Source organism: Typha angustifolia, chromosome 8, assembly GCF_048772165.1.
Source record: "Typha angustifolia cultivar Huaian chromosome 8, ASM4877216v1, whole genome shotgun sequence".
NCBI classification, from domain to species: Eukaryota; Viridiplantae; Streptophyta; class Magnoliopsida; order Poales; family Typhaceae; genus Typha; species Typha angustifolia.
This window is the reverse complement of record NC_133246.1, coordinates 9,790,191-9,817,309: the sequence shown is the minus strand read 5'-3', so window position 1 is coordinate 9,817,309 and position 27,119 is coordinate 9,790,191. Positions and strand designations below refer to the sequence as shown.

At 35.6% G+C, this 27,119-nt stretch overlaps 1 protein-coding gene across 7 annotated transcripts in view; it reads right to left on the bottom strand.

Moving 5' to 3' along the window:
* LOC140766194 (1,4-alpha-glucan-branching enzyme 3, chloroplastic/amyloplastic) overlaps positions 1-27,119 on the bottom strand; it is a 64,855-nt gene that overhangs the window by 11,356 nt on the left and 26,380 nt on the right. For 2 of the 7 annotated variants that reach the window (XM_073105657.1, XM_073105655.1), the window contains 4 exons: positions 24,736-24,838; positions 21,541-21,678; positions 18,572-18,643; positions 17,678-17,782 (listed from right to left, as the gene is read on the bottom strand). In XM_073105657.1, coding sequence (XP_072961758.1) covers positions 17,678-17,782; positions 18,572-18,643; positions 21,541-21,678; positions 24,736-24,838 — 418 coding nt within the window. Of the gene's footprint in view, positions 1-2,783; positions 4,510-5,372; positions 5,536-16,886; positions 16,956-17,462; positions 17,552-17,677; positions 17,783-18,571; positions 18,644-21,540; positions 21,679-24,735; positions 24,839-27,119 lie in introns of all 7 variants that reach the window. The other 5 variants (XM_073105658.1, XM_073105659.1, XM_073105661.1 and 2 more) reach the window with 5 other exon arrangements.

The window sequence follows — 27,119 nt, the reverse complement described above, 5'->3', positions numbered from 1 at the left end:
TTTTGTTTGAAACTAAGCTTTGAACTCGATTAGTTAGTCTTATTTCTTAGTTTTTATTTTTTGAAGAGTAAATTTAATTAGATATGAAAAAAATAAAAAAAATATTTGATTACTGAATCAGTTTAGGAGTCCCTAAACTAGTTCAGAAAAGATTCCTGAACTCAAAACAAACAAGGCCCAAAGTACTAGCCTCACAACTTAGATTCTTCATCTCTCACACTATGAAGAAGTTGTTCCTTTACTCTCTAAATTGGATAGGAAAGTCCTACAAAAGCTCATCATTAGTAGATGATGAATCCAAGAAGATGGAATAGAAACGAACCATTATTGTTCAAAGGGATGCCTAAGCATATGTTTCACTTATAGTTGAGTCCATGATGATGGTTGCAATTAAGGTTTATGGCATAATATTAATCCTATCTTTGGATGTTAATATTTAAACTACTGCATAGTCCTACACTGCTTGCACTTGGTCAACAATTCCAAACATTATCAACCAAAAGTACTATGATTTTTAACTAAATGAACCTTTAGAGTATTTCTTCATGCATGAAAGAGATCTTAGTTGGGTACTTGAAAATCTCTCTCCCTAATTGATACCACATCTTGCCGCTAGATCACAAAGTCTTTTCCAGCAGTAAGGAGTAAGTGAAAGGGGAAAGTAACTTTTTATCACCCAGAGGGCACATTGGTCATTTTCATATATGGGATAAAGAGTGGGTAACACAATTTTTTTTAATCCCAACCAGAACTTGGGATAAATTTAACCGAATAAACAGAGTTTATCTGGATTTTTTATCCCAACAATTTATCACTTGTTTTGCACTGAATTTCTACGATAAAGACCCCTTATCCGCTTTTACTAAATTGCGCTAAAAGGAAATGCATTGGTGCTTATAAATGAAAATCAGGGAGTGTTAAGCTATCTTCAGAAGTACAATATTAATAAACACCAAAACTTTAGAAAGAATATTGAAGAATGACTAGAAAATATAGATGCTAGATCATTTCCCTTGTTAAGTTAAAGATTGTACTCTGTTCTTCCTTGCCAGCTTCAAAACCAATGATTAAACTCTGTTGCTTAGAATATTGAAAGCTAAGCACCGAATTATTTTAAGCAAACCAGCAATACTTGAGTGAAGCTATTCAATATTGCACAATAGTGAAGACTGAAGACCAACCTCTTCTCTCTCTCCCCCACACCATCACCTCTCTTCTTCTTCCTCCTTACCTCATCGAAGTTAGCGTTGTCGATTTGGTCACCGGAGTAAGATAAGACCAACCAGTGATTCACCAGTGAGTCCTCTCCCACCTTCTATAACTAACTTCAGTTTAATAGAGTATATTGTAGTGTAGCCTCATGTTTGTATTTTTTCGCTTCGTCCGCGACTTCATGTTATTGCCAGAGGGGCCCAAGAAGCTTCGAATAGGCAGCTTTGTACTATAGGTGCCCTTCGCTGGTTAAAAAAAGCTCCTAGTGGAGGCTGTCACAACCCAAAATAGGAATCATGACCGGCCATGCATCTCAATATACTTGAGATGCACGAAGCCTTATTAATACTCTCTACGTGTACGATGACAAAATAAATAAATAAAATGAGAATGTGCTTTATTAAATTTTTTAACTAATTGCAATGAAGATAAAAACAATGTTAATATTTTTGAATCTCTAAATTAAATAAATAAAATTTCTAATCTAAAGCACAAAATCTAAAAGAGTGGAAAGGTAAATATGTAAATCCTAAATGGAGGTGGAGTCCGGGTACATCTCGCTCAGTCGCCCTACTGACTATTACCTGAAATAAATAACAATACAAAAACAATAAAACCCGTGAGCCAACAATTATAGCTCAGTGAGTGGATACTGCAGTTGATCAAAAAGATCAACTCCCGATAATCCTAAACCCGTGAGCCAACAATTCAAATCGATTTTTGAGAAGACCTGAGAGCCTTGCAGTTGATCAAAAAGATCATCAATCCGGGGTAGTGGATACCTGTTCTTTACAGTGACTTTATTTAACTCCCGATAATCAATGCAAAGACGCATCGATCCATCTTTCTTCTTTACAAACAAAACTAGTGCTCTCCAAGGTGATACACTCGGACGAATAAAACCCAAATCCAGCAACTCTTGAAGTTGGGTCTGCAACTCTCTAAGTTCTGCTGGTGCCATCCTGTAGGTGCCTTTGATATTGGTTCAGTGCCAGGGAGCAAATCTATGGTGAAGTCTATCTCTCTATCGGGTGGAAGACCAAGTAGATCTTCAGGAAAAACATCTGGAAATTCATTTACCACTTGAAGTTCATGAATCTCCTGCTCTGCACGCTCCACGCCCACTACCGATGCCAAAAAGCCTGGGCATCCTTTCTTTATTAATCGATTTGCTTGAAGTGCTGAGATAATACTAGTCGTAGGAATCTTTCGCTCACCCTGGAAGAAAAATTCTGGCTTCTCTAGGATAGAAAATGTGACCCTTTTCATTCTACAATCCACTATAGCATGATGTGCAGTTAACCAATCCATACCCAATATAACATCAAAATCATGCATGTCTAGACAAATAAGATCTACTGGGAGTTTCTGACTGTTTATCTCTACTAAACAAGATCTGCAGATAAGATTTAAAAGTATGGTCCTCCCTATGGGTGTAGTCACTGCTAAACATGATTCCATAATCTCAGGTGCAATAGGTAATAAGGAAAGAAAATCAGGTGAACCAAAAGAATGAGAGGCTCCAGAGTCAAAAAGGACTTTTGCTGGTATGGAAGAAATAGATAATGTACCTTGCACCACGGATGGTGAGTGCTCAGCTTCTTCCTGCGTCAAAGTATAAATTCTTACTTTATTCTCTGGCCTCGCTCCTGGATTTCCGCTACTTGCTGAAGGCCTATTGTTCGCTGTGCCAAACTGGGACGGTCGATGCTGTTGATCCTGCTGAGAAGTCGGACGCCATCCCCTACGTGGTGCTCTGCAATCTCTCGCTAAGTGGCCGGGTCTCCCACAGTTGTAGCAGCTTCGTGGTGCTCCATTGCACCCAACACTAGACGAATGTGAGCGTCCACACCTCGTACAACTTTTAGGCTGACTCTGTTTGGGACCTCCCCCAGAAGGGTTTGGTCCACTCCCAACCCTCAAGGGCTGTCCAAACGACTGACCACCTCCTCTGTTTTGCTCCTGGTACCTCGGCTTCTTCTATGGATGTTGCTGCTCTCGTTCTTGGCGAAGCTCCCCAATGTTTCTTTCGGCGAGGAGTGCCTTAGACATCATTTCTGGAAGTCTCTGACACTGGAATAGTGATATCCTATCTCTGATGGCTGGCCGCAACTTACCCTCGAAGAAGCTAACTTTCTCTTTCTCGCTCGCTGCTATATGTGGAACAAATCGCAACAGCTCGGTGAACCTTGCCTCAAAATCCACCACTGACATACCTCCCTGTCTCAGCTCAGAGAACTCATCATGCTTCTTCTTCTTTAATGCCCGAGGATAGTATTTCTCGAAGAAAATCCTTTTAAAATTTCCCCGAGTCAGCTCCTTCTCTCGTCCAATGTACTGGCGCTCAATCATCTGCCACCAATGCTTTGCCCGATCCTCAAACATATAGGTCGTCAAAGCAACCTTTTGATCCTCTGAACAATCCAATACTTGCAATATCTTCTCAATTCGTAGCAGCCATGCCTCTGCTTCAATCGGATCAGTGGTCCCTCTAAAGGCAGGCGGAGATGCTTTTAAAAAATTTTCAAACACTGTACCCCTGTCTAGGCTAAGGGGCCTTGACTCTAATGTAGTCGGAGTCTGCGATGACTGTCCTCTAACGGCCTGAAGAAGGGTCTATAAAACCGATACCACGGTATGAGTAGCAGGAACTGGGGCAGGGGTAGGAATCTGGATAGGAGTAGGAGCTTGGGTAGGAGCAGTTTCTGATCCCGAACCAGGAATAGCAGTAGGTGCAAGAGCTGGCGCTTGAGCAGGAGTCGGCTCTTGCTCCCAACTCCTGTCAAGAGATAAACTCTAGGCCGTAGCTCCTCGTCGACTACGACGCGTATACGTATTGTCCCTTCAAGATTTATAAATGAGATAAGAAAAATTTTACTGAATATAATAAAAATTTCATAATGAACCTGAGCTGATGCCACCGGACCTCCACACAACTCTAAGGGTGATTTAGGATAACACAATTTTTAGGCTCTGATACCAACATTGTCACGACCCAAAATAGGAATCATGACCGGTCATGCATCTCAATATACTTGAGATGCACGAAGCCTTATTAATACTCTCTACGTGTACGATGACAAAATAAATAAATAAAATAAGAATGTGCTTTATTAAATTTTTTAACTAATTGCAATGAAGATAAAAACAATGTTAATGTTTTTGAGTCTCTAAATTAAATAAATAAAACTTCTAATCTAAATCACAAAATCTAAACGAGCGAAAAGGTAAATAGGTGAATCCTAAGTGGAGGTGGAGTCCGGATACATCTCGCTCAGTCGCCCCGCTGACTATTACCTGAAATAAATAACAATACAAAAACAATAAAACCCATGAGCCAACAATTATAGCTCAGTGAGTGGAATCCACTCGAAAACCAAATAAATTTTAATTCATATTAATACTGAATAAATTAAACTAAAAGCAATAATATCCATCATAATATGCAATAGGCATGCTCTCCAAATAATAGCGATGATAACAATAGAGAGAATTCATAACTTGTAACCTTGCACGTTTTCAACATATTAACATCTTTTGATATTTATACTGTCATATGTCTCAATGGGTCTAAACCCTATAGATCCACATCAACTAGAAGTCACCTCGAGATGACGCTCGGGACTTTTTTTCATAGCTGATCCGGTTAGGATCATCAGAGGGTATCGCCCTGTGATTAACACACTCTGTCTTTTCCTCTAACCGTTGAGAGAAGTTAGTCACCTAGGAAATTTTCTCGTTCATCTTAGGACTGTTTCCTAACCCCACCAGAGTCACCTAAGAAAGTCACGATAGTGATCTAATTTAGGACTTTCCCCTGGACTTTCAGATAGACTTCAGTCACCACGAAAAATCGCAAACGATTTATATCGGAACTGTTCTCTAAGTCGTATCAATACTACTCTCATTTTTCATTTCACAAATTTCAATATTTGCACGAAGTATAGGGATGCACTGAATATAATAATTAAATGCACACAGAAAATAAAACAATTAAATTTTCGTACGTACTGATGAAATAAATAGATTTTCACACAGAAATTGCAACAATTTAATTTTTTACACATAAGGGTGAAAAGAATAAATTGCATATAGAAAATTTACATAGTCTGACAAAAATACGAAATACAATAAATAAACATGTGAGTGAACTCACTCACCTGAGTTTAGGCAAGACAACCGAAATCTCAAATCTCTAGCTCACATACTAAAAATCACCACGGAGGAGTCACGTGGTGGTCTCCGCTGGCTCCGACGACGCTCCGGCAGGCCGATTCCACGGTGTGACTCCGTCGGTAAAGGAGGAAGAAAAGAGAGAGAAGGCTGAGATCGTTAAGCAGAGAGAGAGAGAAGAGATTAGGGTTTAATTTATAGATTACATGAGGATCAAATCTAATCCGATTCGGATTAGATGAAATCCCCCCCCCTAACAGCGCTTCGTCGCGTGCTGGAAAGGGAGAGGGGAGGGGCTGCACGTGCACCCTCCTCTCTCATCCCCAATTTTTTTTTTTTTTTTTTTTTTATTCTGACAGAGGCTACATGATATAACTCATGTGGAAGTAGTGTATGAGAGCCCTAGTCCTAGCATGGAGGGAAGGGCCCTAGTAGCACGGATCACCAGCTGCCTAGCTAACATGCCACTCCTTTATTCTTTCTTACCTCGATTTCTTTGTGAGTGGTGAGAGTTTGGTTAGATATCTTGCAAAAGTCAAATCGAGAGCAAGGAGCACCATAGTGATGTGTGTGAGGCATGTATCTAGTTGAGGTAACATGCACGACAGGAAAGCTGAAGTTGTTGCAAAGACTAAGCAGCAATGTGCATGACTTGTGCGAAAGGCCTGCAAGCATGTGAATACAGAGTGGGGACATGTGCAGCATGTTAAGAAGGGTGAGAGGGTGCTAGAGGACTTTGATGGCCTAGTGGCATGTACAGCATGCCTTTATGAAGACATGTTGAGTCGGTTAGGGAAATATGCAAGCGGTATTGGATGGTATTGTTGTGGACAAAATTGCGACCAAGGCTTGCAATATTAATGTTCCTACATCACGATGGTTGTCTAAGAGCATCTCCAACCGGGCTCCAAAACTCCAAATTTGGAGCCCGGTGGAGCTCCAACCGAGCTCTATATGGGGCTCCAAATTTGGAGCCATTAATAGTGGGGCTCTAAATTTGGAGCCCCACCATGAAAATGGAGCCGGGCTCCATTTGTCACATCAACTTTTTAAAAATGCCAAAATTGCCCAATAAGTGTTATATTCAATAATTTTAATTCCATTTGTATCCTTTATTAAATAATTTAGTTAGTTAAACTAAGTATATAATTAGTTTTACTAATCGGTTTTTAACAAAAATAATACTATTGGAAAGGTCTCATCGAGACCTTTAAAATGAGTCTAATATTAAATTACTTTTGAGTTAATTTTAATTTTAATTTTTTTATTATTTATAAAAATAAGTCTAATATTAAATTATTTTTGAGTTAATTTAAATTTAAATTTTTTTATTATTTATAAAAATGAGTCTAATAAATTATGTATCCTAAAATATAATTACTCAATTATCCCCAATATATATATTAAAAATTAAAATACATTAGATATGAAATACATCAAACATGAAATACATTAAAAATGAAATACATCAAATAAAAATTACATTAAAATTTATAGACAAGAAATTTGTAGAAGAAGCAATATTCATTTTCAAGTCGGAGGTTCATCGCAAGAAGGTGGACATAGTCAAGAAAGAGAAGGTGGCTACGGAACCGGAACCGGTGGCTACGGAACCGAAACCGGTCGCTACGGAGATGACTTACCAGAATATTAAACATCTATTGCTTTTATTATGTTTGGTTAATTTCTGCTTATTTTAGGTAATGTAATTTTGATATTTTTAGTTAATGACATGTAATGCTTATTTCAATGTTTATTTCGTATAATGTAATTTCGATGCGTTTAATTAAAAAATTAGTAATTTAAAATTACTTCTAAAACTATTGAATATTAATCTTATTTTAAAGATCTCGATGAGAGTTTTCTAACCATATATTTTTTAATAAAAAATAATAACGCTAAGATGATCTATTAAGCAATTTAAAATAACTAATATAATAATATATATTATATTATTATTATAATATATATGGAGCCCGGTGCATTGGAGTGCACCGGGCTCTTGCTCCATTTTTGGCTCCATATTTAGAGCCTTTGGGCTCCAAATATGGAGCAAGCATTGGAGATGCTCTAAGGACCTTATCTTTTGAGATATGTGGCGTTGCGAAGCCTTATTTTGGGGGAACTTAGATTGTAAACCTTGGAGGTTGGCTTCGCGATGTGACAAAATAGGGACGTCAAGTCTGGGCCAAGACTTGGGAGTTTGGTACTTTGTTTGAGGGCATAGTTGTGCTTGGGACTCAATAGCATCGGGGAGCCCAAACGCGGCATATTCTCGAGTATATGTTAAATGACATTTATTTGATAGCATTACGGTTGGCTCTATTGAAGTGTTGGATATGAACCCTCGTGGAAGGGACACTTAGATTGAAAATATGGTGTAGTACCGAGAGAGGAGCTACACACTTGGCCATATTATACAATTCCACTGCATTGTTTTGAGACATGTCCACGATGTGAACTCTGATAAAGCTAGCCTTAATATGAGATATTGGCGTGCCGCAAGGAATTTTATTAGGTAAAATCTCTGACTCAGTGACACCGCACTAAATTTGCGGATGAGTCCAAGTTTTTGGGCTTTAAATTGGCCCAAATTAATTAGTTTTAATTTTAAAAACTCTAATTATTGTTATATTAATATATAAATTTGTTTATTAATAAAGATGACAATTTTTCCTTGCATTTGTGTTAGTGATTCCAGCTATTCTGTGTAGACAATATGTGAGTGGATTCCTAGACAACATGTGAGTGGATTCACTTATATTTTTCTTTGCCTCAGATTTTGCAAATATATGTGTACTATCATATTAATCTTCATCCAATGTTAATCTTCGTGCATTATTATTGTGCAATATTATTCTTTGTGTGTGGGTATTCTTCACTCAAAACAACATGTATATCGATCATGATTATCTAGTGAAATTTATATTATGAATAGTTTTGACCAGAGAGCAATCCTACTATAAATTGCTCTGCGACTTTCTATGGTGACTCAAGTTTACCTTGAATTTCAGAGAATAGACCTATTATAGGTCATCATTGTGACTTTTAGCATGGCTTCCAGTTTCGGCTGATACCCAAAATTGGCTGGGATGGGTCAGATCTAACCTGAGGGCATCAATTATTGATGTCCCCACTCTCCCAACCATCTCTCTACTCTTTCTCTCTTTTCTCTTATTCTCTCTTACTATTTTTTTCTCCTCTCTTTTCTTTTCTTTCTCACCTCTTCCAAAGTTCCACCACCAACGACTGAGTAAATCTCCGACAACGTTCTCCGACTAAGATCCGATGGATATGCGTCAGCTGACTGAGCCTACAACCCGGGGACATTGGGCTCGATGGATCAAGCCTACTTATTTTTAATTAATTTATACTTATATAAGCCCTTAAGATAAGTTTACTTAAATCATATAAGCCACTAAGGTAAATCCAATTAGATTATGCAAGCCTCTAAGGTAAGTTCTAGTTTGAGTCGTATAAGCCATTAGGCTAGTCTAAGGCAAGTTTTAGTTCGAGTCATATAAGATTTTAGGGCTAGTCTAAGATAAGTCTGATAATGCGTTCGAACATGGTCGGGCGAGTTCAAACATCTGCATCGCATTCGCACATACAGAGAACGTCTTTTGTGCATTCGAATAATCGCAATCAGCGGGAATCCTCTAGAATTAGGGTTATTTATTGTTTTAAAACTTGTTAGTTAGCCTCTATAAATATGTGGATGACAGCCAAATTCATTAGGGAATTGGATTATTGATTTCTAGCCTCCTATCTTCTCTATTAACTCTCCCTCATTTCTCTTCACTATCCTTCCACATCTATCGTTGGCAAGGCTTTTCCTAATTTCTAATCTCCCTCGACTATCGAGTCACCCCTCTTCTTTGGGATCTCAACCACTTCATTCTCTTCGTCTATATTCCTTAACCACATCCACCATCCACCTTCACCTCCATACCCATCCATAACCCTAACATCCACTCCACCCGTCACCACCACCATCACCCACGTTCTTTTGTGTTTTTGTCCCAGTTGTAATTTGAATCTGTGAAGGGCATAAATACGAAAGTTGTAGATCAGAAAATTACGAATCTAATCCACTTAGTTTTGTAATTTTCTGACTATTAGAGAATATTTGACGAATATTTTCCCACGATTGCGCGGATTGATTTCTGTAATATATCTAAATCTTAAAAGAATCGTTGCATAGCCTATCTTTGGTACAAGAACCCATCAAAGTTCTAGTTCGAGTCATATATACCTTTAGGGATAGTTCAAGTATACTCATTGTACCCGACCTCTATATATAGAGGGGTTGGGCTTCTTTGTTTAATCATCCAATTATCCAAGCATCTAAACATTTAGAAATTGTTTTAGTTTTAAATTTATCATAGAAGTAAAATAATATAGGAGTAGAAGTTAACCATAGCCGTTTATTTTTCTAAGAGTAGATCTAACTTAAATCCCTAATTCTACCTCCAAACTCTAGCCACCATCACCTCCATGAGCCATCCTACTATACAGCCATCCACCACCACTCTTGGGCATCCGCCACCCTCCGACGACCGCCACAACGTCAAGTAATTACTACTCTATCCAATTCTAACATTCCTCCACTATTTTATTCATATATTTTAATCCTGACCTCCAATTTATCTAAAACTAAAACAATTAGAACCTTAACCTCCAATGCTACCATCATATAAATTTTCATAATTTTCTTACATTTAGATCAGTCCAAATCTGGTTCGTAATATATATATGCTGGTTACTATCCTTAGTATCCTTAGACACAAGATCTATATAGTGATTATTATCTTTCTTAGATATAAGTCACACAAAAAGATTCTTATAATATGACTAGTATAATGGAATCACTTTTTGGAGCACCAAGTCATAGACATCATTATTTACAAACTTATGATGATTATGATGATAAAAATCACAGGAATTTACAAAAGTTAGCTCAGTATTCATCAAAATTTGATATGAAACAAAACAACCATAAAGTATCACCTCGGGTCTAGGCATTGGAACGTCTAAGCAAGGCATTCGAATGCCAATGCCAAAGAGCAAAAAGCCATCTTAGGCATTCGATCGCCCATGCCTAAGATTAGAAAGCTATCCTAGGCGTTCGAATGCTCGATGACAAGTTTAACTAGAATATTGATGATTTACGTGTTTTTCTTGCATTATGATTCTTTAATTGCTTTAGGACGTAGGTTAGCCTATAAATAAATGTTGAGGCAACCCATTTTGATTAGGCATTGATTATTTTGAAGAATATTAATCTTTATCTTTATCTCTCTCGCTCTCTCTCTCTTATTTGACTAACTTTATGTTTTGGCCAATCTAGTTAATCTAGAGATGCCATTGCTTCCTCCTCGACTAATTGCTCTTTGTCCCTAATGAACGACCCAACTTTTCCCTCATCCCATCTTCCATTCTACTAAGCTATCAACATCTACACAATTTGCCCTAGTTTACCATGTAACATTTTCCTAGCGTTATTTGTTAAACTACGTTCTTTGCCCAAACCACCACCACCCACATCTTCCTCTCGTTCTTCTCATTGATTTAGCCGACTCACACACCCAATTCCACCACTAAATTCATATTCTCTACCTTGCGCTAGCCCTACTACACATAATTTCCAAAACTAAAGTCAAGATAGATTGAACCCTGATATGTTGATAACCGAAACATATCAAAGTTTTGAATTTCGAATAAGTTATTAATTTTTTAAGTTCTAAGTTATTGGGCTTCATATTTGAGTAATTTTTATTCTTATTTTCTTGTCTTTTCTTCTAAAATTTAAAAAACAATTCTGCATTTTTAAATAATATTTAAAATCTTATGTAATTAAAAAATAGTCTGATCCGATACGAACGGCTGATACGGCTAATACGCATTGTTTTTCCAGACGGCAGATATAGATCTTGATCCCGATACTCGAAACCTTGCTTTTTAGGTGACCGGCTAGAGAAAAAACCCAAATTTATCTCAAGCTAAATCATTGCTTTGCCCCTTAATAATCCCTACTAGTAACCATAACCAAATTAGTTACAAGAAAAAGACCCAAGTGTCATCTCAAATATGACTTCGAATTAATGTGGATCCATGAGCCCAGACCTAAGAAAGAGAAATATGATATTTATTTGAGATTGAAAGGTCCTACATAATAAAATTTAAGCATGTTATCAGTTTGTTATTCGTATTATTATTACTCACACTTTATTATTCAGGTCATGAAGCATGCCTAGTTTCATATTAAATATTAAACGTTTATTATAAATTGTTGAATTTTGAATTTTAAAATCATGCATTAGAGTTTTCATTTGCTATTATATATATATATATATACACACAAAGTGGTTTCATGCACTGAGCTAAAGTTGTTAGCTAGTAAAACTCTTCTAATATTTTTAGATGATAATCAATGTGGCGAATGGACATGGTGCACCATAACTTTTTTATTTCCACCTAAAACTTTGATTTTTTTTCCTTTGGTCACATTAGTGGTTTCAAAGTCGTTTTAGAAGGCATTGTTGCCTAGTATTGAACTTCTTTCTTACCATTGGTGTTTTTATTATTAAATTGACATGGAATTATTGATATATATATGGTTGTTTTATAATTTGGATTTTTAGGAATTAAATGTTAAGGCTTTGTGTATCTTAGCCAGTCATGATTCTAAATTCAGATCATGACAGAAAGCAAGTAGAAATCAAAATGCTCAGCATATATCACAAGAGCAATAGCAACTTTATAGTAATATCAATACTAAAAGATATTACTTCAACTCTTCAAGACCTATACATGAATTGAACATTCCTCATTAAAATGCATTCATGCCGATAACGGAGTGATGCGAACATCATTAATAAGACACGATGGCATGTGTACCGGCATAGGAGGCGCCAATAGTTGATGATTCCCTATAGGAATTTGGTTATGATCGATTTTGTATTTTTATTTATTTAGGGTATCTTTTGTTTATTTTTTATTTAGAGTGTCTTTTGCTTATTTCTATTGTAGGTCTACATATAAACCCGTTGTATTTTCTTTTGAGGTTAATGAAGATTTTTGACTTTACTCCTTTGAGAACTTCGGTGTGAAACCATTTTTAGGGTATAGCTGTGAAACCACGTTCCTTTCCTCCCTTCGTTTCCTCCATCCCTTGGTATCAAAGCTAAGGATCCCAGTTTATGAACGTCCCTCCCGAATTCTACGCTGCTCTATAGTTATTCTTTGCACGACTAATCGCTCCACGAACACTAGAATGTTAAGAAATCTGACGTACAACAAGCGAGAAAATTACTGTCGACGAGGAACAAAAGGAATCCGTTGTCATAGCAAAATCACCACGAAGATTCCAAGATCTTCAAAAATTATTTACTGTTGTATCACTCAATAATCTACTACTTAGATCCACTTTTATTTTCATTATAGATTTAGAAAAAAGAATTTGATTGCTGCTACCAATCAGCGGGTTAGCTCATAATCAGAAGACCGAAAGAGAAGAAAAGAAGGGTGAGAACTCGAATTTTGTTTTCAGGTTGGCAGATATGCTTCTCCACAATAATAGATATTTTTTGGTTATTCATTTTTAGTGTCATCTCTAAATTATTATCAGTTACATAATTACCTTATATGCTTTAGTCCTGATATTAAGAGCTAAATTGTGTCAAATAGAATTTTAGCATTATGTTAATTTTGGAAATAAATTTTTGGCATTGACTAAATGCAACTTTTGTTTGAAAACCATTAAATCTTGCCATTAGTCTTCGAATCTCCTAATTAGAAGTTTAAATTTAATTATTATTCACTTTTAAGATTTTCTTATTTACATAGCATATCACATCAATTAAATCTAGACACTCGCATTTAGACCAAATTTAGTGGACATTACATTCCCTTAGGTTAGGAACATATTTATTTCTGTTTAAATTAGCATTCATAAAAAAATAAAATTAAATCAAATCAAAACTTAACTCATTCATTGCATATTATTGTATGCCAACACGTAGAGGTAAGGCTTATCTCCTTACTGAATCTAGTGAATTCAGTAGTAGCAGTGTGGATCCAGAGCTTATTAAGAATATTATAGGGCAACTAAGTATCTTAACTCAACAGGTCAAAGATACTTACGATCATTTGCTTAGGTACCAACGGGTGACTGATGAGCAATTACATAGGATAGAAAGATCTCGTGAACAAATCGCTCCTCAAAATACTTATCACTTCAATCCTAAACACAGTGAGTCTCTCACTCCTTTACTTTATCAACACTTTCGAGCGAATAAACGAGATCCTAATGAACGGTACCTTCGAAGCATTAAAGTTGATGCTCCAATGTTTGATGGTTGGTTAGATCCTTAGTAATTCTTGGACTAGATCAAGGACATGGATTGTTGTCTCAAATAGTATGATAGGTCCAAAATCCAAAAAGTTAGGTTTGCTACCATGAAATTGACTAGGCAAGTAAATCAATACTGGACTAATATTGAGACTCTTCGTGAGATTAAAGATGAACTACCAATTAAAATTTGGGATCATATGAAAAATGAGTTAAAATGTAAATATCTACCACCTTATTACCCTAAACTACTAGACAAATGGAATCGACTTACCTAAAGAAGTAAGTCAATCAACTTAGGATTACGTTGCTGAGCTGTTAGTTCAGTGCAGCGTGATTGAATCAGAAACCCCTTTACAAATCTTGTCAAGATTTAGGGATTTAGGGCTGGTATGTGCGAAGATTTGAGAAGTGAACTATTTGCTTATAACATTGATACTTTGAAAAAAGCCTACAGTTTGACTTAGAGGAGTCCAGATCTAGCCACATCTCAAGGAGTTACGAAGCGAGACCTCAGATTCATAAGTAATCCATAGGTTCTTATCAACTTGAATCTTTTAATCAATCCTATAATCGATCTGCCCCTAGCCTTTCACAACCCAAGGTAGAATACAAGGTTAAGAACATCGAGAAAGACATTTCTAGGGTTAATCCTGAGTCAAATGCTATAAGTGTCAAAGCTATGGGCATGTTGCTACAAAGTATGCAAACCCATATAAAATTAGCTTAATTGAAGAATCCTTTGAAGAAAAACCTAAATAAGACTTTGATAGATATGTTCACTATGTAGATAGGGAAGAAAAAGATTTTGAAGACGAAGAGGAAGAAGCCACTCTAGGATAGTGGAAGCTGTATAAATATCGTGTCCTCTACCATTATTTCTAAATTAAACTTGAAAGCAGTTCCCCATCCTAATTCCTAAAAGATTTCATAGATCAAACAACCACGCTAGAGAAAAAAAAGCGTTGCTTGGTCTTAATAATTTCATGACCTACAAGGATAAAATCTGGTGCGATGTTTTGCCCAAGGATGTGACTCAAATTATTCTTGGAAAACCTTGGCTATTTAATAATAATGTTCATATTTATGGTCGTTCAAATATCTACATGTTTGAACACGATAGTAAAAAGATCAAAATTCTTCCCACATAGCTTAGAAATGGCAAAGTTTAAAAGAAGTCTAATCTCATCCAACCTGATAGTAAAGTTAGCTTGATTAGTGCTCGAAACATTGAGCGTGAGATGAGTAAAGAAACTCCTATTCTGATTCTTGCTGCTCAAAAAATCCTGTACGAGCCTAATGAATCGATTCCTCTTGAGATCATTGTCGTGATTGAAGAATTCTTGGATGTATTCCCTGAGAATCTCCCAGATAAACTACCACCAATGCAAGACATTCAGCATGTTATTGATCTCGGCCCGGATGCATCTCTTCCTAACTTGCCTCATTATCAACTTAATCCAACGTAACATGCAAAACTTAAGCGACAAGTTGAACTGTTGAGAAAAGGTTTTTTGAGGGAAAGCCTAAGTCTTTGTACGATTCATGCATTGTTAACGCCAAAAAAAGATGGAACTTGGCACATGTGCAACAAAAGCTGCACCATTACCTAAATAACAGTAAATACCGTTTTCCAAATCGTCGCTTGGATGACATGCTGGATATAATGGCAAGAGTCACGATCTTTTCAAATATAAATTTAAAAAGTGGTTATCACCAAATTTGTATACGCCATGGCGATAAATGGAAGACTGCGTTTAAAATGAAAAATGATTTATATAGATGGACGGTCATACCTTTTGGCTTGACTAATGCCTCAAATACTTTTATGAGAGAGATGACTCAAGTATTACGACCCTTTATGGGATAATTTTTAATCGCATACTTTGATGACATCCTTATCTATAGTCAATCTCAGAAGCAACACATAGATCATCTTCGTCGAGTCTGCGCTGTTTTGAAAAAAAAGCAACTGTATGCAAACCCTAAAAAATATACATTTCTGATAAATAAAGTTATTTTAAGTGTTTCATTATTTCGTTCAAAAGAGTCTTTACTGACCTTGATAAGGTCAAAGCTATTAATGAATAGCCTAAGCTCCGTACCATAAGAGATGTAAGGAGTTTTCATGAGCTCGCTACCTTCTATCATCAATTCATTAAAGGGTTTAGTACCGTTATGGCTCTGATAACTGAATGCCTCAAAAAGGGTAAATTTGAGTGCTCAACGAGTACCGTAGCTTCAACAAGATTGTACACACCTTTACCTATTCCTAACTATCCTTGGCAGAATGTTAGTATGGACTTCGTACTTAAACTTCCAAAACTACTCAAAAGCATGATTCCATTCTTATGGTAGTAGATTGATTTTCAAAGATGACGCACTTTATACCCTGTTCTCAAACTTTTGACATCTCTCGAATTGCAAAACTCTATTTTGATGAAATCATTAGGCTGCACGGACTGCCAAAAACTATCGTGTCAGATAGGGATGTAATATTCACTAGCTATTTTTGAAAAATCCTATGGCACAAAATGGGAACTAAACTTCAGTATTCAACTGCTTTAAACCACAAATTGATGGGCAAACTAAAGTAGTCAATAGTAGTTTAGGGAACCTACTGAGGACTCTTGTCGGTGAAAATCTAAGGAATTGAAATCAAAAACTACCGACCGCTGAATTTGCATATAATAACTATGTTAATAGGTTAATAGGTCTATAAGTCCAACTGAGCTAGTATATAGTTACAAACCTGGACAACCTATAGATCTCATTCCTATGACCCATTATCATAGGTTGTCTGAATCTGCATCAACATCCGCATCATATATTCATGACTTGCATAAAGAAATCAAAAACAGAATTGCTCAAGGAGATTCAAGGAATTTAATGTCAAGTCAATTATAAAATTCGAGCTGATCTAAAGAGATTCAAGGAATTTAATGTTGGAGATTATGTGAAGGTATAGATACGTCTGGAATGGTTCCTTTCTAGAACTATCAAAAAGTTGCATGCACGAAGTGTCGGACTTTTTAAAATTCTTAAGAAATTATGATAATGTTTATGTTCTAGATCTATCAAATGATTTCAGCATTAGTTCTACTTTTAATATTGAAGATCTAGTAACTTATAAAGGTCCAGATTTTACCTCAAATAACCCACTAGGTAATGAGCCTATTTATGAGACCCCCTTTATCTTCACGTCCTAACATTCCACCTAACACAGCAGACGAAATTAATAAAATTTTAGATGATGAGATTATTTCAACTAGAGAAGGTGAGACCCAACAATATTTAGTGTGTTGAAAAGGACAACCTACATCTGATGACACATGGCTTAATTGCCATGATTTAGAGAGGCATCACCCTGATAATTTAGTGCAGTATGAAAACAGTAGAGCAGCACATTCGACAGGGTCGAGTTCTCTCCCACTTGGGGATAATCATGCGAACATCATGATAGGACTTGATGGCGTGTGTACCAGCACAAGAGGTGCCGACTATTGATGATCCCCCCTATAGGGATTTGGTTATGATCGATTTTGTATTTTTATTTATTTAAGATATTTTCTACTTATTTCCTATTTAAGAATTCTTTTGCTTATTTCTATTGCATGTTTATATATAGACCCGTTGTATTTTCTTATGGGGTTAATGAAAATTTTTTACTTTGCTCATTTGAGAACTTTAGTGTGAAACTATTTTTAGGGTGAAGATGTGAAACCTCAAACCTTTCCTCCCTTTGTTTTCTCCTCCATCTCTCTCTCCACCATGTTTTGCATCACGGAGTTCACATGGTTGGACAAGAATAGACTATGGTTTTCAATAAACAATAAGAATTGAAGATTACAGGAAGATATCAACATTACATGAAATTTAAAATAATAATGACATTAGCTCAACCATGCCAATGAAAAGAATGAGAAGCTAAGATCATACCTTAAGCAACGAGGAACCTCTAAACAAGATATCATCTAGCCCATCATTGTTTTCCTTTTCCTTATTAAGCAGAATATCAGCAAAAGACCTCCCTCCTGATATTGACTGCCAAAATTCTAAAAATAGTTAATATACAATGAAATGGAGTTATTTTATCAATGAGAAATCAATTTTACACATGGAATCCTATGTGCATATTAATTGAAAAAGATAATTGAAAAGAACTCTCTATTTATCTCATTAAAAACTAGCATATGATCTTCAATTTTACCCTCGATTTTCATCAGTTCTTATAATTATCTATCCATGTGAAGAGTGAAAGTCAGGACTGATACAGGTATCCAGAAACTGTGTAACGAAAATTTTAAAAGGATTTCTTATACAAGAATATATTGAAATATGACTTCACTTTCAGATATCTAACAGTGAAATATTCGCAACATGTAAGATGTCCTATGATCAAAACAGCAATTAGAGGACATAAAAAATATAAATTAGACAGAATGGCCTAATATAGAGGGCACCACTTGGTGTGGTGTTAAGGATTGCAACATGCATCTAAGAGGTCATAGGTTCATGGAGACATCGCCTTCATAAATAAGGGTAAAACTGTGTATATTTTCTCCTTGACCCCAAGTGAGCAAGAGACTCGTGCATCAATATGCCTTCTTTTTTACATACTTACCGATATAGATATTTGCAGCAATTATTTTAGAAAAAAAACAATTGTAGTATAAACTAGCAATCCTACTCTTACAATTCGGTTAGTTTAGAGAAAACTGATAATACTTGAATCAAAAATGATTAGTGGTGAATCAACATATGAATGCATTCTTTATGCACCATGATTGAATAAAAAAGAGAGGATTAGATAATCTAATTAAAGGGCTATACCTGATTATGATTCTCAGCATATGAAAGCATATTAAAATTGCTTTTCTGCTTGTTTACCAGCACTTCCACAATCTGCAGAAACAAAGAATCAGGTGTGCAGTAATATAAAATAAAACAACAAAGTCATCAAATTTCACAATACAAAACAGAAAAATCCCAAACCTTACACTGTAACAATGCACAACAGTTCAGTTTAGAAGAAAAGATAAGAGATGAAAGAATGGAATGGAAGAAATAGCATGAGATACGGAAAGACAACTACAGACAAAGAATATCACAAGTTTTCTATGGGCAGAATTTGTGACATAAAGAAGGAAAGTTATGACTACGGACTTTTCTCAAAAAAAAAAAAACAAAAGAAAGAAAGTTCATTCCTAACAAGTGGTCTGAGTTACAAGTTTCAACAAATGATAGTCATGCAAGTGGTACGTGCCGTGCTATGCCACCATCGAACTGGCACCATCAGACCAATACATACCTCCACCTACAGTATTCCCACAACCTAGCTTAAGACCTCCATCCCATAGATCCGTCCTTTCTAAACTTCAGTCATTGTTCGGTTGATATCTCAAAATCTAACTAGTCAAACTTTACGATCTTTGATTTATTAGAAAGCTTTCTTCTAGAGCGACAATACATCCAAATTTCAAGAGGTTCCAACAAGTGAATCTCCCAAAATCGTCCTTACAAGATCAGTTAAAGAATCTACCAAGAGACCATTGTAGATCAAATCAAGCCATTTCGCACTAGATAGATCAGAGCTCATATCACCCAGCTCAAGTTTTTGGGGTTCAAATCGACACAAATTAAATTGGTTTTAATTCTAAAACTATATTTATGTGGACCATAGGGGAGTGGGTTCGCTTACTCCATCTCATAAATTATCACGTTATTCTTTGTGCAATATTATTCTTTGTGCAAATGTTATTCTTCATTCATTACAAACCTCAAGTTTATTGATCATAATCATCTAGCGGAGCATAAATACAAAATGGGTTTCACTAGAGATAGTCTCGGTATAAATCACTCTGCAACTTTCCATGATGACTCAAATCTATGTTGAAGTCTCATAAAAACAAACATATTCTAAACCACTATGGTGACTTTTTAGGTGACTGGTGAGATTAGGAGCTTCTAGATAGATCAAAAGATTTTTTATGGTGTCTCTAATCTCTCTCAACGATTATAGAAAAAAATAGTGTATTTATCACTTAATGACACCTCCTAATAATCCTAAATGAATCAATTACAAAGAAAAGAAATGAGCATCTCAAGAGTGAGTGTTAGTTGATGTGGATTCAGAGTAAGAGAAATATATTTTTGTTGATATTGAAAGATTTTGTATAATGCATTGGAGTTAGGGGTGAAAACAGATCGAATACGGATCGGATAGTGCTCAACTCACATTTTGATCCATATTTTGAGTCCGAATACGGATATTGGACGAATAGCAAAATTTTAAACCATATCCTAATTAAGCAGATACGAATATTTTTTCGATACGAATCAAATAATTTTCAGATAGAGAATCGGATCTTAAACGGATGCGGATCAAATTTTAAATGAATTAAGACCTTTCTTTTGGAGACAATTAACCCAAAATATTAAGAGTTTAAAAAGAAATTGCATGTCAAATACATATAGATTTAGCAAAATCAATCTTTACAAACAATATACAATACATTATTAGTACAAAATCAGTCTTTACAAACAATATACAATACATTATTAGTACCAATATCAATACTCACCATTTAAATAAGCAAACTAAAAACTATAAATCATTCAAAAAATATATAGTTAAATGGATATCCGATATCAGTATCTAAAAAAATTATATTTGACTCATATCCATATCCAAGTTTTTTACCGGTATCTGAATTATGATTTTTTTAAAAATCCTACCGGTATCTAAATTCGTATCCAAGTCGGTCGATCGAGTAGGAATTTTTTACCTAAATCCAATCTGAATCAGGTCGGAGTTAATCAAACCCGTTTTTACCCTTAATTGGAGTATTATATTAGCTATTGCTTATTATGTTATTTCTCATGCTTTATTATCCACATGCTACTTATGTTATGAGCATGCTTAGTTTTCTTGTCAAATGTTATTTTAGTATTGCAAATTGATGATTTTTGGATTATTAGTCATGTTTTGTAAATTATGGTTTTCAATTACTATTATATTTATAAAAAGTGGGTCCACTCGCTGAGCTAAATTTATTAGCACATAAAACTCTTTTAATATTTTCAGATAATAATCGTCGTGGCAAATGAAAGCTATGTACCGAAACTCTCTTACCTCTACTTAAAACTTTGGTTTTTCTTAATTTGGAAAGATTAATTGTCTAGTATTGGACTTTTTCTTACCCTTGGCAATTTTTATTATTAATTGGCTTGGAGTTAATGATATAAACTTAGTTCTTTTATGTTTTGGACTATGGAAAATAAATGTTAAGGCAGCCTCATGTATCTATTGGGGTTATATGGCCCGCCATAATTTTAAATTTGGGTCCTGACAGTATAGGTTGAATATTATTGTCAAACCACATGAACCAAGCCATTCCAGTTCTCAAGTCTCAACAAAGTCCTCAAAGACAGCATATACTAGAGGAAAAGATTAATATGACATCCAATCCATTCAGTAAATGTCTAAAAGGTTTGTCAAAAAGAATTAATGTACTGGATTTAAAAGAAAAACCCAAAAAAAGGATACCACAAGAGGATAGGACAACCCCCACCTCAATATAAATGAATCTCTTCAAAGTAATATTTCTCCAATAAATTGAAACATACATCAGGCTCTAATTTGAATAATCAAAAATTCTAAATCATAATGATACACCCTTTAGCTATCACATATTAATAAGAACTAATAAAAGGATCCAAGAGCTAAACATGCAATACTTCATTCGTATTTGGCACTAAAAGATATGCTGGAAGATAAGTCTAAAAACCACTAGACAGACCTTACTCATGCTCCATTCCTGATCAGGAACATTTTCAAGATGCCATAGCCACATTTCTGGAATAGAAAGATTGACCCAATAGTCAAAACCCAATCCACCTTGAGTGGTTGACTCACATAATCCAGGATAGAATGTTACCTAAAAAACAAAGGAAGCATGAAGCCAGTCAATGAAATATAATGTTTGATCCTAAGCACATAAATTCAATAAAAGATGTATACAAATTGTGGTTTACACCCTGCCCTTTCACTAATTTTATTCTCCCCCTGCATTTCTATTAGGCCACTGAAAAACACCCTACCCAGATTTTTTTACTGATTTAATGAAAAATGTAGGGATTACTTGGGGTGTATTCTGATGATTTATTGAGATACTTAGCGGTCAAGTAAAAAATAGTGAAATGGAAGTTGCCAACAATAAATATGTAAGGCATGGTGTGAAATGAGAAAAATCCCCATACGTCAATACAACCAACATGAAATAGATTACCAAGAGATATAAGTGAATATAAGATATCTAAGAAAATTAATTTTTAATACTTTTGTGGCTCTATAGATATAAAGTTTGCAAGAAAATAAGGGATTGAACTTCATGGTAACTTCTATTGCAACAATAAGTGAATAACAGCCGCTACATCGTGCAGTATTTTTCTTATATATATCCTAACTGATAGATGATCTAACCACCATATATTTATCAAAACTAGGAGACATAAGGAAGTTCAATTTGATGTATTATTCTTATTGGTATGTGCTCCTTTATTTAGAAGTTAGAACATAGCTTTTAAAGTGCTAGGTGTTTTCTTTCACTCGACTCCAACCAGATGCAATAGTAATAACCCAGGTTTCCAAAATCATCCATATAAATTTACAAGCATGAAACACATAAGTTTGATATCACCATGCTTATCATTGAGACTAGAATATTTTTCAGATCAATTTTAGGCCACCTATGTGAAAAATACTAAACGTGAAATAGTGCAATTTTGAATATCAAATTCATGGAATATGACTTTAAAGAAGTATATCCAGCAAATTACACATGTGATGATAGTAGAACATAATGCTAAGTGAAGATCATGCTTGGCCAATTTCATTGAATTTTGTGAAAGGGTCGCACATAAATAACAAGTTGAATGTAAATTGTTTGACTGATAGCATAATGCTATATTATATGCCATGATTACTGACCATCTGATAAAAGTTGAGATAGGATAGGTAATCAAACTGATTGAAAAAAGACAAAGCCTATCACAGAAGCTTGATCAGTTGAACAATTAGGTCAATTAGGGCTATTTCAAATGATAATTTGATTTATCAATTGAGCTTTCTATGGGCTCAATAAACTGTTTGCAGTTTGGCTAAGTACAATTAGAAATACCAAATTACAAGGAAATTGAATGGTTATCTAAGGACCTTATAGGGAGAATTATCTATAATGGAAGAGGAATCAACCTAGTTTAAGACTAAATTGAAACTTATTACAGTTAATTCAAATTAAAAAATGACAGAAGGTAGCCTCTTTGCAACAATTGTTCCAGTATAACCTCCATTCAGTAAAAATCATTAGGTGGCTTTCGGACATATAGAGAGATTGAGATAAGAGCCTTGATGGATGAAGACCACCCAAAACCACTGTCATTCAACTCTGGCAGTAAGATCCCCGTAACAATCACCATCAAAACAGCCGGAGGCCCAGAGGGAGAACAAGAAGAGAATTCGAAAGAGTTATGGAGTCAGGGCAGAAAAAAAAAATATGACCACAGACACAACCTGACAATGAGGCCAGGTGCGCATCACAACCCTTGCTTCCAACCATTGAACCTAGCACATGTTGCATCTAACCATGTGGCCCATGGAAATGTAGACTTAGAAGCTATTGCTTACATCCATTATTGGCTCATCTCTACAGGACATGTAGTTAGTCATGGATGCTCTCAAGTGCTTAACAGTTAGAAATATCACCTTGTCCTCAAGTGTCGGTCTCCTCTAGATTTCCCTTCGTTGGTTAAATTTGTCATCCAATCATCTACTTGATATCATGATAATTTTTCCTCTTCTCTGTGTATTCTTCTTGGATTCATTAATTGTTTGCAGGAGTATGAAGTGTAAGATTATTCTATTCTACTAGGGAGGTGCATATACCATGACATGTACTAAGTTTATATTCTCTTCATTCATTGTCACAGATCATATGTCATTGTTTCTGCAGGTTGTTGGCTTGTACAGTCTATCATGGTTTGAAAATCGGCCGAAACCAAACCGTTTCAGTCAAAACTATTCTGTCATATGTTTGTTGAGCTGAATATAACCAAGGATGCTTTTTGGACCTTAAAGGCAATAGGCATCAATACAAACAAATAAATCAAAAGGTAGGGTGTGAACTAATAATCTAATACGTACAGCAAAAATAAAATGAATGCTCTAGTAAACTGGAAAAGAAACTCAGACTTAATTCTTATCAGTTATAGTATCTGATTGCTAGAATTGAAAGTCAAGGTGATGCTCTCTCAAGGTATATCTCCCTTCCTTGGTGTCCTTCAACAAAAATCTAATGCATCCTTGTTTTATTCTCTTATATTTCCATTCTCGTACACTGAGTCAGTCAATAAAATACTCAAACTATCCAATTCCTAAAATTCCTTTGTTTGCTAAGTGGTTCATCCTAAGATTGTTCATATCTGAGCATAGGTGATTCTACAAATTTAAGCTAAACTTCAGGCCTACTCCTCTCATGCACTTGCTTTAAATTATCTGAAACAATGGGAAGTGATTCCCAAGTAATAGGCAGCTTTAGCATTGATAAAGGACTTGTATCGATCAGTAAAAGGAAATGAGGACTATCACTGATACCGGCTTGTATGAGATCATATTGGTTGAGGTTAGGATATCTCAATTCTTTAATGTTAGGTACTAAGGTGTGCACTGATATAGGGCTGGTAGCATGTGCTACTCCATGAAAATTGGCATTGTGCAGCACAAAAGGAAAAAAGAAACCCATGGGTATAGTCTCCTAAACTGAGAGTAATGATTTTCTGAGACTAGACACATAATATGAATAATGTCTGAAAGAAAACAAAATGAACTTAAATCAAATACAAGGAAAATTTGTGCTTGCAATTTCTTATAAAAACATCTGAATAATAACCTACTACATGCATTCCATATATTTTAGAAGACTCAATGCCCAACTTACATCTTCCGCAATTGTAATAATATCTGGATGAAGTTCATGCAGCATCTCATTTGCTAAAATTAAGTATATCAAAGCATCCTTGTCAACATATTGATTGCAATACCTATAAGAAGAAAATGCTCAACAAAATGAGTATCTAAAAGATGGTAATAAAAGCTAGAACTTAGAAGAATCAAGTATGTTATACAATCTAAATACAAAAATGAAAGAATAATTTTTACATGAAGAACATGGTTGTTCAACATGTAGAGATACTAGAACATAGTGAGCACCCGTAAGTGAAGTAACATAGTCAATACAGGAAAAACTAGACATGTCATATGATGCTATTGTAGACATAAAGGGCAAAGAATTTTAGGATTGTCATCAACCAACTATCCTTGTCCAAAAAAAGGGTTTGACAAACATAAGTTCAATGACTGTTGGCAATTAAAAGATCTATGCTTGGTTTTTGTGATGGATTGGTGTCTAGTGTTATAGGCCACTTTTAGTCAGAAATTTTCAACAATGATATCAGATCAAGAACTTAAGTGTTGCACGACATATATCGTGTTGGAGCAACAGATTAGGGCCAGCAGAAATGGATAGAGTGCAAAGAGGAAAAGAAAGGAGAATGTCACATATTGAGTTAAAAAACTTAATTCGATGCCTCTCTCTAACATGCTTCTCTCTTTTCCTCCCGCTCTATCTCCCTTGGTCCACCAGCCTTCCCTCATACTATCCTTCCACCTCTTGCTTACCCTCCCTCCACCATGCAAATGTTAGTCTAAGTGAAAGAGAGTTGACACAAACCTTAGACCGCAACACAGCCCAAAAGCTATATAATACCATTTCACTTTTTACTCCGGTTCCAATTTGAGATTAAACTCTTACATGTGATACTCAACAATCTGGCCCACATACGAGCCCCACATCAACTAATCCATCTCAATCCAATCCACTACTTTTAACCAAACCTTGTGCCTAATTTCTCTTCTACCTCACCGACTACATGATGCGATCAGACCCGAATCAGGTCAATCCAAGCGACAAGGGCTTTGGGGGATCGCATCAAGAGAAGTGGGCCCTATAGTAAGATGAGCTAGTTATTATCATTAAGTTCATATTTATCTCTAAGTCATATTTATCTCTTAATCATGTTTTTCTTGAGCAATGTTCATCGTATGTAAGCCTTTAGGGCTGATCCGAATTGAGTTGTGTCCGAGTAGGACTCTTGTATATATATATGGGGATCGATTATATTTTAATCCATTCAAGCATTGAGATTTATTTAGCTCTAAATATCTCAAGTGTAAGAATAAGATAATTTAGGAGTAAAAAACTTAATCTCTACCACCACTGCCGCCCATCTACTCTTTCCACCACCGTTTGCCATCTTCTTCCTCTGACATCATAATCGCCATCATCCCTCCCCTATCACTTGATCCACCACCATCCTTCATCTTCACCAACCGACAACCACCCATATCTAATACTCTAGAAGTAAGGGTGAAGACAGGTCAGATTAACTCTGATCAACCCACTATCCGACCCAATTCGGATAAAATTCGAATAAAAAATTCCTACCCAACTCAAATACAGATTTGGATACAGGTAGAATACACGAATTCAGCTACGAGTAAAAAACTCGGATATAGATACGGTTACAGATACGAATCGAATATAATATTTTGGATATGGATACAAATATCGAATATCCGTTTAATCGCATATTTTTTGAATGAATTACAGTTTTTAGTTCGCTTATTTAAATAAATTTGATCCACATCCGTTTAAGATCAGACCATTTATCCAAAAATTATTCTTATATGTTTAGTTAGGATATGATTTTAAATTTTGCTATCCGTCCAATATCTTTATTTGAATCCATATTTGGAACCAAAATATGAATCCGAATGTATTTGAGGATTATCCGATCCATTTTCACCTCTAATTAAAACCCTTATTGTGGATCAACCTAACCGGTCTGCAACACCTTAAGAGTCTAATCCTTCTATGCCTTTAGCCACTCATTATAAGTCACCCTAAACACACTTGTCTAAGCCTATATCTCAACTCAACACACCCTTATCTAAGTCCAAAAAGCTTGCTTCAATGTAACTGACCTTCCCTACCAAATTCCACATGCCCAAACCCAATCCCAAGGCTTAGCTCCATCAACCATACCATATACAACTGTCGTGTTATTGTGAAATTATCAATCCTCCACAAGGGCCAGCATGTCTATCAGAGAATATCTGGGCGCAATTGGTGTGTATTCCTCTTTGAGCATAGGGGCGAGATATTTGCACTTAAATCTTTGTATAGAGTAAAGGTATTATCACGGCCCTTGCGTATAGAGTGGCATCATACTACCATAGGTGACCAAGGAGCATATGACAAAC